Raw genomic sequence first — 11,140 nt, 5'->3', positions numbered from 1 at the left:
CAGGGACATCACAGGCCTCCTCTGGCAGATGGCAGATTCTGCGATGTTCAGGATGTTTGGAATAGGCTGGAGGCGTTGGCAGTTTGCTCGCTAGCCCTGGGTATCATTAGAGGCCCTGCTGTCCTGTTTAGGGAGACAGAACTGGCACAGGCTCGACCTGAGCAGTACATTTTGGCCTGGGAGGCCTAGGGGCTGTGTCGGTCCCTCACCTTTTCTTTCTGTAGATGGGTACAATCTCCCTCGGGAGCCCCCAAAAGCCAGACGGGAAACACCCATCTGACTGGCCCTGCTGTGCTGATGCTGGGGTGGCACGTGATGTAGGGCGCCTGAAAATGCCATCTAAGCAAAGGAAAGGTGCAAAAGACACTGTCGGGGACGTGGAATCTAAGAAAAGGGATGATTTTCCAAGTTCTGCAGCAGCATCAGGTGCCCGTGACCGTGTGGCCTGCACCCTGCAAACCCTTTCCTGGGCTCTGAGCAGCTGCTCAGTTGCTGCTCTGGGTTTGATGCTGCCTCCTGCTTTGGCAAGGCCTCGGCCCCAGGCCCTCGGGGCTCCAGTGGGCTGAATGGAAGTCGAAACGTCATCTGGACTTCAGAATTGACATAAGTGCCCAGAGAGTTCCAGCATGCACTGGATCCCCACGGTACTGTGCCAACACTGGGGGAGTGTGGAGGCCAGCCCTGTTCCTCTTGCTGCCTGAATGGGGCCCTCTCAAGACTTCTTTGGGGGTGGGTAGGGACAGAGGTCCTGCAGGGGGGACATCGAGACCGCAGAGAACAGCTCAGAGGGCCCAGGCCCTCCTCCACAGCCTGGCTTTCCACTGTGCTGACTCCCAGGCCCTGCAGCAATCTCGCCCCATCCCACAGCCAGGTTGGCCTGGTGTGACCCATCTGCGGTGCCTTCAGTCACCAACCTGGCTTTATGTTACTGCCAGAGCTGGTCTGAGCTGCTGGTGAAGAGAGTAGAGGAAGAGGGCCCGGTGCTGACCATGCAGGCGCACAGCCCCTCCAGCCCCACACCTACCTACAGGGCCCAGACGTCGTGTTGCTGCCTCAAGTTCCTATTCTTCTGGCCTCTGCCTCAGAGAGTCTGCCCGGAGGCCCCATGTTCCGGCCACCCCCACCTTTGGGTCCCGGGCTAGTGCGGAGGAAGAGAGGCACAGCTCTGGCTTTGGGACTCTTTGCGCAAGGGTCGCAGGGGGATGCATCCCCAACACCCAGCACGGCTCTGTGAACATCCTGGGGTAAGTGGATGCAGGCCCCCTCTGCACCCCCAGGGAGCAGACCCCTCAGGCTGTCCGCCCACACCTGGACAGTGACAGGAGCGTGTGTCCTAGGCAGACCGGCCCCAAGTAGACAGTCAGGCTGGTGGGTCATCAGAGGCCGAGCCCTCGCTCAGGGCCTAGCCAAGACCACAGCGCGGCTGGCGAGGGGACCAAGAGGCCTGAGTGCCCCAGACTTGGGAGGGGAGGAGGGCAGGGCCAGGGTGTGAGGCTCCTGCCTGACTCCTCTCTGATGTCTTGGGGCCCCCGTGTCCTCGTCTGCGAAACAGAGACCCTGAGTCTCTTGCTCCAGCCCTGCCATGAGACCAGGGCGAGATTCACAGGGGGGCCACAAAAGGGATTTCTGGACCAACATGTGGGCAGGGCTCAGGTGGCACCAGGATGTCCCAGTCCCTTTCCCTCGGCCCACGGCTCCAGGTAGGAAAGAGGCTTCACACTGCTCGGCTCCTGCCTTCTCCGTGCCCTCCCAGCCGGCAGTGACCAGGACTCCGGGGGCACAGGGACAAGGCAGGGCCCTAGGCTGAATGTAGGGGAAGTGGATTCTGCTCTGCTGTCAGGCCAGGGGGCATGGGTGCTGGGGAAGGGCACACAAGGCCCAAGGCTGAGTCCTTTGGCTCTCAGAGGAGAGAGGTGCTGGCCTCTCACTGGACTCCAAAGGCAGTGGGATCGGGGGCAGTGGGGCAGTGTGGAGGCCGAGACCCCCAAGTTCCTGCCACGGGCTGTTGAAGTCATTCTCCGGGGGCACCGCCTGTGTCCGGTTCCTCAGCCTGCACCCAGCCCCACCCCCCACTCGCTGGGGACTGGCGGCTGCGACCGGGAGATGCTGCCCGGCCAGCCCCCAGCAACCTTGCCCGGGCTGGGGCTGGACAATTAAAGCACCCTGGTCCCCAATTGGTTTGTGGTATTAAAAACGAATTGCGATCAGCCGGGTTGTCATTTCTACATGATAAAACATCACTTTTATTGATCCTGCTCACCCACCGCCATCATTCATCTTGCTCAGCATCTCACATAATGGCGCGTTTGTCTTGATCAAAGTGTAGCCGTGCACGTTTAACTCTCGGGGCGCCGCTGCTGTGCCCGCCCCCACTGACTCCTTCCCAGGGCCCCACCTGGCCCAGGCCCTGTTCTGCGGCAGAAGGGTCTGGAAGGCAGAGACCACCCTGAGATAAGGTGGGGAGGTGGGAGGGGACACTGGGAAGAGGGGGCCGGACCAGGCTCCTGCCCTGCCTCCCGACCGACCCTGCGGGAGGCTCACCAGGGCCTGCTGCAGCCCCTGCTCAGCTGGGCACCAGTGGCCACCTGCCTCCTGGGCTCACAGCCCGCCCACATTCCTGGGCCCACCAGTGCCACCCCCTTCAGCCAGGCCCCTCTCCTCCCGCCAGTTTCCGGCCCTGAGCCCCACCCAGGCCCTGCCCAGGCCTGTGCCCCCTGCGACCCGGTCCTGGAGCTATCTCTTGGTGTCAGCCTGTCCCCTCTGACCCCAGGCCACAGAGGGAGTGCCCAGTTTGGCCTCGGATCCTTCGCTCAGAGCCCTCAGGAGCGCCCGCCGCCCTGCTCACGGGGCCAGTGATCTGCCTCTGCCGCCCTCCAGCACCAGCCTCGGCCTCCTGCCCCCGCTGCTCCTCCACCGCCAGCCCCAGGGTGTGCCAGCCCTCCTGGTGCGCCCTGCTCTGTGGAGAAGCCAGTCCTGGCTGGGGCTTCCTCCCTGCCCTGCCCTGCCCTGTCCTGGGCTCTGTCCCAGCCAGAAACTGCAGTCAGGGTCTCCTAAGCCCACAGGGGGTCTCTGGCCGCACCCCAGTCCTTCCTCCGTCACCCACACAGGGTCCCTCAGCCAGCAACCCCGGCCAGCAGGCTCCTTCACTCAGCGCCCGCCTGGCGCCCAAGGCTTCCATCGGGCCACGCTCTCCTCCTGGCGCAGCCCTTGGCATCGGGCCTCTGGGCAGCCGGGCTGGAAGCCCTCCTCCCCACTCACCTGCAGAGAGGGGCTGCGGACCAGGGGCTGCAGGATCCAGGGCAAGGTGTTCTGGCCTCAGGCACAGCGGACGCCAGGCGCTCAGAGGAGGCCAGGGGGGCGGGCGCGCCGACCTCGGCAGCTTCCCCAGAGTCAGGCGGTGGGGAACAAGGAGCTCCCCGTCCCTGGCAAGTGCAGGCTTCCTCTGGGTCTGCAGCCTCACGGGTGGGCCCTCTCTAGCTGGGGCCGCAATGCACCCCCATTCCCGACACACACCCCTGGCCCTGGGCCTCTGGGCGCTGCGCTCTCCCACTGAGCAGTCAGGCTGTTTACCCATCATGCCCTGCACGGCTGTCGGCCACGGAATCCAGTCACGCCTTCCCTTGGGGCAGGGGGCAGGGCAGGGCAGGGGTGGTGGCTGCTGTCCGGAAGCATGCATTCCTGCTGGCCATAGCACTCAAGTGGGCTCTGGGGACCACCCTGCCCCTCATCCCCGTGCTTGTGGAGGCTGACCCCACCCTGTTCCCCTCCAGGGGCACCCACCCCGGCACGTGGACTGGCTCAGCCTGGACAGTTGACCCATCCGGCTCTCAGGTGAGATCCACCAGGAAAGGCGACCTCATCCTGGGGGGGCTCCAAGCCTAAGGCCACCCCAAACCCACTCTGGCTCTATGTCCCCTCCTGGCCCCAGGCCCAGTGCCCTGAAGGGCCCCTCATGGGCTGATGCAGGGGGTGGGTGTGGAGGCCTGGCCCGGAAGCTCCGGTTCTGGGACTTGGACATCTCGGCTGAGACCCCCGGAGCCGGGGGTTCGCCAGGCAGTAACTGTGGGACACACGCCTGGCACTCGGCAGTCAGGATTCTGGGCCATGGGAAACCCGTACAATAGTTCATATATTTATTCTTAAGCAAGTTATCAATAAAAAATTTAATACTAAAACGCCTTTACATAGAGTTTGCTGTTCATAAAACCTTTGTGTTTTTGTTTGTTTTGTTTTTAGTGTTTACATTGAAAAAAAATCCAACCATCCTCTTAGTTTACACATTTACAAGAATCGTGCTTTTGCCACGTTTAACCACGGATAGAGGGAGGGTCACGCCACTCGCGCACACACACAGCAAGGAGGGAGGGGAGAGAAACGGAAGGGCAGAGGGGACCCGGCAGAAGGGGCAAGGAACGAGGCTGCCAAGAGAGGGGCCTTCCCCTGGCGCTCACGCCTCGGCTTGTGGGTTGTAAAGTGGCCTTAATTCTCATTCCAGCATCTCAGCTGTCCCAGGGGCCTTCGTGCCTGGCCGCGCTTTTCTTCCTGTGACATCTTTCTGGTTCCCAAGCCTCAGGCAGGGCCTTGGCGACCATCTTCCCGACACCCACCAGGAACGACATATTGCACTCGTGCCGAGACAAAGGGTAAACTCGGGGTGGGGCCGGAAAGCTGGGGGTCCCCGTCACAAAGCAGCCCTCCCCCACCTTGAGCGTCCTGTGGAGCCACCTGGAGGGGCACCCGGGGGGCCTGCAGCAGGCGGGAGAAACAGGCCCCGAAGGAGGAGAGCGGGTTCCTGGGCAGCCTGAGAAAGAAGTGGGGGCTGAGAGGGCCCGGGGTTGGGGTGTGGGGCCCCCACAACCCCTCTTTTGAGGGACCTGGCTGTGGCGCACACGGAGCTCAGCCCAGAGCAGCGGCTGCCTGTGGGGCCGGGAGAGCCTTGTCGCGGACAGACATGGGAGCAGGGGCCCCTGACACCTTTCTGAGAATGAGGGGCTGCGGCTGCAGGTCCGGTCCGGCCGGCCCTGTCTGTCCTTGTCGGCTGAGGGAGGAGGTGAAGGGTGCCGAGTTCTCCTGCCCCGAGGGCTGCTCCCTGCACTGGGGGCCGGGACCTGGGCACAGGCGGGCAGGCGGGGCCCTGGCTCTGCCCCAGGCACGACTGCAACAGGCCATCCAGTGGCCACAGAGAACGCCCAGAAACCTCCTTGGGGCCCAGGCCGGGGTGGGTGGTGACGGCAGGGCCTTTTATTTTCTTGTCCCCCAGTCCTGAACCTCTGGCCTGGCCTTGTCACCCAAGCCCTGAGCAGGCCAGCGAGGTTGGCCAGGGGTTTTGGGGCACCAGGGAAGGTGACTGGGGAGGAGGTGAGGATGAATCCGGTGGAACTCCCAGATCACCTGCTGCCCCGAGGAAAGGACGGTGGGGGCGGGAGGGTGAGGAGGGGCTCATAGCCCCACCTGCTTCCCCAGCGTTAGGGCAGGAGGGAGGCGCAGAGGTGGGTGAGGGGCCGGCCCCCTCCCTGTCCGGGTGAAGCCTAGACTCCTTCCCCTTGGACTAACTGGCCGTGAAAACGGAAATCAGATATAAATTGGAATATTCAGGAAATAAAATCAAAATGTCACTTTTTCTTATCAATACTTTGAAATACTTGTTCTTCTTTGTTTCTTTTTAAACAGAGGTAAGATGCACGTGGCCGCCGCCACTCTCGGGCCGGGCACTGGTACTGTTTGCGCCTGGAGCCCGGAGCTCCTTCTCCGCTGTGGCCCTCCTCACCCCCCAGGACTATTTTCCTAGGGACGCATTGACAGGAAGGAAACTCGAGTGTGACTTTCACCTTACACAGTAGCCCCCCAAGAGATTAGAGGGTGCCCCCGAGGGTCCCACCTGACCCTCCCGTGGCCTTTGGCCTCTGCTCCCACCCCGAGCTGCCTCGTCGTCACAGATGCCCCAGTCGGAACTCAGCTAGGCCAAGAACAGTGCATTTCCGAAGGAAACCCCCGAACACAGTCCCTACACACACGCACACGCACACACCCTCGTCACGCGGATGGGGGAAAATCCTTTTCCACTTTCTTCCATAGAATTTCCCCGCAGAAATACAATATTTACATAGAGAAATAAATAGACAACACACCTGATTTCTGCTTTCCCTGGTGGGAGACGGTCGGAGGTACTAGGGAAATATGGCTTGGATTCTAATCTCTCGTGAACTGCCGATGCGGAAAACAGAGCGCCCGCGCGTGCGGCGGGCAGGCCGGCGGTCCCGGCAGGGGCACAGCACGACCCTCTGCAGCAGGTGGGACGGGACCGGGCTCTGCGGCCGGCCGGGAGCTCTCTCTTTCCAGGGAAATCACAGGGGACGTGGACCCTGCCTGGCAGGCTCGCGCATCTGCTCAGACGCCCCTGGCGCTCGGCCTGACCGCTCAGTGCCAAAGGCCGCCGGATGCCAGGCGGGCTCAGCACAGGATGGGCACGCCGTCGACCGTCACCAGGCGCCCTGTGGTGGGGTCGTAGGTGCCAGCCAGGTAGTAGAGGTCCTGCCGGTCCTGGCACTTCCGGCTCCGGGCCATCTGCTCGTACTGCTCACGCCCCACCACCTGGCACTTGTGGGAGATGGTCTGCACATCGTTCTCGTCCTCGTGGCACGACTGGTACAGCGCGTTCTGCAGGCGGGGTGCGGAGTCGGCAGCTGGGCTGGGCCCCCGCACCGCCCCCACCCCCGCCTGGGGAAAGGACCCCTGCCCTGGCATGGCCACTGCAGGAGCTGCTGACCGAGGCGGGGGCTGGTGCTGGGGACCCCGGGGCCTGTCAGAACGGGGGAAATACTTGTTCCCCTAAAGACGGCTCCTCTGAGCTGTGTGAAAACGCGATTTCTCCTCGGGGAAGAACGGCACACTGGGAGCGCCCTGCCTGGCGTGGGCATGGGAGGCGGGAACAGAGGGCCCACGGGGCAGGAGGGGCTGCCACAAATCCCAGGACTGAGCTGGGCCCGCTGGGGCTAAGCGCTGCCGTGGCCACAGCCCCCCACGGGTGCCATCACCCATGCTGCAGGGTGCCAGGGAGGCACGGCCGTGTGGCTCCGGCAGGGCCTGTGGCACCTCGGGCGGGGAAGGCTGTTCCAGATGATGCTCCCCTCGCCTTGGCTGTGGCCCCGGCCCACTGGCCCCACCACGCCTGCCCATGCGGCGCCGCGCTCACCTTGCCGTCGCACTGCCGCTTGCCCAGCTTGGTCTCCTCGGGGTGGTAGAACCACTTGACCTTCACCACCATGTTGCTGCCCCACGACTCCCACATGCTCTCGATGCGGCCAATGTAGGGCAGGTTGGGCCGCCCGGCCGACAGGAAGACGGCACAGTCCCCAACACGCAGTGTCTCCTTGCCCCGGACAATGGCCTTGTAGAACAGCTTCCTGGCCTTCCCCTTCATGCCACGCCGCTGCAGGGGAGACATGGGGCAGGGCGATGAGGGGCCCAGCGGCCTTGGGACAGGCGGTGCCAGGGGAGGATGTGTCCTGCGAGTGCGTGTCTGCATGTGCATCTGTGTGTGTGCGAAGGCACAGGCATGTGTCCTATGTCATGGGTAAGCGTGTGTGCCGGGCATCCGCCAGGGCAAGAAATGACAGCACACTGTTGGAGGGAGGCCCCACAGCCACGGATCCCGGAGGGGACGGGCCACACCTGGGTGTCCCCGGCACCTGGGTCAAGGCATCTAGACTGACGCTAAAGAACACTGAGTCTGGCGGCAGGGACCCGGCATGCGGTGCCCACCACAGTTGTTCACACTGGTCCTCGGCAGCCCTCCTGGCCAGCCGCGTGGAAAGATGCTCACGCGACACCAAGTGAAGCCGCAACGTGCCGACAAAGGGGCACATGCCCTGGTGCAAAAGCCACCGTGTGCTCACGGAGGACGTGCTGGATGGTAGGAGAGTGTTTGCTCTTCCCCTGAGTTTTCCACAATTTTTACTCGCAATGGAATAAAAAACGGAAGGAGAGAGGGACAGGTAACGGGGCCAGGGCAGGGCTGGCTCCCCCAAAACCAGGAGCTCTGCCGGGGCCTCCCTTGCCTATGGGGAGACAAGCCCACCTACCTGCGTGGGGTTCCCTGACCACTTCCAGAGCTGCCGGGCAGGCAGGAAGGCTGAGATCTTTGGCCGGTTTTCCACGGAGGGCAGCCGCTGCCTCCGGGAAAGCTCTTTGGCTTTGGAGAAGCTCAGGGCCTCCTTGCGCTTGAGCTTGGATTTGCCTCCGCTGGGGCCGGCGCCCGTGGCCACCGCCGCCCTGGACAGGAAGCAGCGCTGGGCGTGCGTGTGGGGCCCCCCCTTGGCGCGCAGGGCCTCGGGCTGGGCCAGGAGGGCGGGCACGGGGTGGGAGAGGCAGGTCTGCAGCAGCAGGGCAGGGTCCTCGTCGTCCGAGCTATAGGACGAGTCCTCGTTGTCCGAGGAGCAGAGGCTGGAGGTGGACACGGAGCCCGAGGAGGACGAGGTGGACGAGCCGGACGAGGACGACGACACGGACAGGCGGGTGAGGAAGCGGGAGGGCACGCCAGCCGCCAGCCCCGGCCCGTCCTCGTCCTCGTCCGAGTAGGAGCTGTGGCAGTCGCTGTCGCAGGGGAGTGGGTACTCGGCCTGGCCCGCGAACTTGCGCAGCGCCAGCCCCATGGGCAGCGGGTGGACGGGCGCCCGCCCCTTCCTGTCCTTGCCCACCAGGGCCGGGTGCGCATAGCTAGGGCTGGGCAGGGCCCGCCCCAGCTTGGGGCCGAAGTCCTTGTCCCCCATGAGCAGCGCCTTGCAGTTCTTGTTCTTGGGGGACGTCACGCCCTCGTGGTCCAGCTTGACCAGGAACTCACTGCCCGCCCGCCGCCGTGCACCCTTCTCGGCCTCCGCCCGCTCAGCCTTCTTGGCCCGCAGCAGCTTGTGGGCTCCGCCGGGCAGGCCTGGCCCTGCCCCGCCCACGAAGGGCGCGTAGGAGCTGGCCAGGCTGCTGAAGGAGTCGGCACGGAAGCCGTTGCCAAACACGGGCGCGGCCATGCTGTGCACGGGGAACAGAGCCTCGTGGGCCCGCAGCTTCTTGGCGCTGCCGTTGAGCTGGAAGAGGTTCTGCAACACCCCCGGCCCCTTGCCCGCCGTGGCTGTGGCCACCGCCTTCCGCTTGGTCTGTGCCACCGCGGACCAGCTCAGCAGGGGGCTGCCCCGGCGGCCCAGGAAGTGGTCTGAGGCCCCCGTGGGGGATTTGGCACCTGAGGTTAGGAGTTCGGCTTTGCCTGTGTGGGGAGGCCAGGGAGGGTCAGCTCCGGAGGGGCACGCGAAGCTGTCCCCATGCGCCCCTCCCCGTGTGCCGCCAGGCCCCCCACGCCCTGGGCGGTGCCTCCCCTGACCCGGGCTCACAGCAGTCCTGCAAATACCAGCTTTATCTTTGCTCATGGATTTCTTCCCAGGGGTCTTTGAGGTTTCGGAGCTGTCTTGCGCTTTGGGGGACAGGCTGGGGGCGGTGGCTTCACCGGGTGGGGGGGCCTCGCTGGAGGCTTTCTTGGTCCTCCGGCAGCTGGTGGACACGAGCAGAGCTGGGGACGGCTCTGTGCCTGAGGACACGTGGGCAGAGGGGCTTCAGTGCCATGCCCGTGTGGCCACCACCAGCCCTCGCCCTCTTCTCGGGAGCCTGTCTGGACCAGGGGGAGGCCCAGGCAGGAGGGGCCCCCTGGGGGTCCTGGGGTGCTCACACTGGATCTTGAAGTCTGGGGGCAGGAGCCTGACGTTGGAGACGGCGATGTGGCCTGTGTCCCCATCGTCGAACTCCACCACCACGGAGTCCAGGTCGTCCTCCTCCTCAGCACAGTTGCCTGCGGACGGCACCCGAGCACACAGCTGGCCAGGGAGGAGGGGCTGCCGCACCCAGACCTGCTCCCCGAGCACCGTCTGCCCCGGCTGCCCAGCAGCCCCGGGGGCCCACGGCCTCCTCTGCCTCGTGCAGCCACTCAGTGCCTCCCATCCCGCCAAGTCGTGTCTGAAGGTGCCTCCCGCCCATTCACCTGGGGGTCCTCGCCCCCACCCCCGCCTCGGGACCCCACGTGCCCAGGAGGTTTCGCCCCAGGGGAGCTGGTGCCCCTGGGGTGGATTCGGCAACCCCAGTCCTGGGGCCCTGTCCCGCCCGTCCTTCTCTGCTTGGCCCCACAGCCAGAGCCCCGACTCGCCCCACCCCACGCGCCCCTCGCTTTCCCGTGGCAAACGGGGAGCCGATTCCGCTGTCCTGCTCTAAGCAGACAGCTAGCTGGTTCTGTCGGCTCCAGCCTCCAGGGCAGGGAGGGGTGGGAGGGGCCGGCCTGGGAAGCAGGACTGTGGGGACAGGGCCCCCTGGCACTCTGCAGGTCTGAGGCGCCTGCCCGAGCCCTGGCCTTGGGTACAACGTACCTCGGACCACATTGCCTGGGTACAGACAGCGGGACTTCTGGCTCCAGTAGGCGCAGACGCGGGTGCCGGGCGGGAGGTACCGGCTAGACTGCGGCTGCACATCGAGAACCTGCAGGGACCCACGGGTGGTGCCCATGAGCAGGTGGGGTCTGGTCCGGGGTGGGCAGAGCCTGCCCCCCCGCCCTGCCCCGGGGCAGCCGGGACCCTCACCGCTTCCTGCAGCAGCTGCTCCAGCGAGTAGACCCTCTGCCGGTTGCCCCTCTCGCCCTCGATGACGATGCTGTAGCTGGGGCACCAGGGTGGTGTGAGGGGCCCGCGGGTCTCAGCCCACCAGGCCCCGCCCCCACCTGCCCCCTCACCCGGCTCACATGTCGGGGGCCTGCAGGGTCCTGACGCTGCCCGCATACAGCAGGCTGTCCTCCTTGGCAATGAGCACGGGCAGCCCGTCCTGCAGGTCCTCCTTGTGGATGGTGCAGGAGCGCGCTGCGGGCACCAGGCGTCAGCGTCAGCGGCCGCCCGGCCCACCCTCCACCCCCACCGGACGCTCCCTCCCTCCGGACTCTGCTCACCCAGGGCTGCGCTCTGCTCTGCGCTCAGGGGGCCGCTGGCCTCCTCGTCCTCCTCCTCCTCATCCTCCTCCGAGAAGCTGCTGTTGTCATCAAAGTCGAAGTCGTCCTCCACGGCGAAGCTCTCTAGCAGGCGGCTCACGGCCCGGCCCTTGCCCTGGGGGCCAGAGGGGTCAG

The 11,140-nt window shown here is 65.1% G+C and overlaps 1 protein-coding gene across 1 annotated transcript in view; it reads right to left on the bottom strand.

Moving 5' to 3' along the window:
• Nucleotides 1-4,144: 4,144 nt before the first annotated feature.
• The window catches only part of BAHCC1 (BAH domain and coiled-coil containing 1), a 54,361-nt gene continuing 47,365 nt past the window's right edge, over nucleotides 4,145-11,140 (bottom strand). Inside the window, exons 19-27 of the mRNA XM_045569686.1 lie at nucleotides 10,967-11,120; nucleotides 10,766-10,880; nucleotides 10,608-10,683; nucleotides 10,398-10,506; nucleotides 9,710-9,829; nucleotides 9,395-9,571; nucleotides 8,082-9,253; nucleotides 7,193-7,429; nucleotides 4,145-6,657 (exon numbers count right to left, since the gene is read on the bottom strand). Coding sequence (XP_045425642.1) covers nucleotides 6,451-6,657; nucleotides 7,193-7,429; nucleotides 8,082-9,253; nucleotides 9,395-9,571; nucleotides 9,710-9,829; nucleotides 10,398-10,506; nucleotides 10,608-10,683; nucleotides 10,766-10,880; nucleotides 10,967-11,120 — 2,367 coding nt within the window. The 3' untranslated portion in view covers nucleotides 4,145-6,450. The remainder of the gene's footprint in view (nucleotides 6,658-7,192; nucleotides 7,430-8,081; nucleotides 9,254-9,394; nucleotides 9,572-9,709; nucleotides 9,830-10,397; nucleotides 10,507-10,607; nucleotides 10,684-10,765; nucleotides 10,881-10,966; nucleotides 11,121-11,140) is intronic.

The sequence above is a fragment of the Lemur catta genome, chromosome 15 (assembly GCF_020740605.2).
Source record: "Lemur catta isolate mLemCat1 chromosome 15, mLemCat1.pri, whole genome shotgun sequence".
Lineage (NCBI taxonomy): Eukaryota > Metazoa > Chordata > Mammalia > Primates > Lemuridae > Lemur > Lemur catta.
Note: the sequence above shows the minus strand (reverse complement) of the source record. Positions and strands in the feature narration are given on the sequence as shown.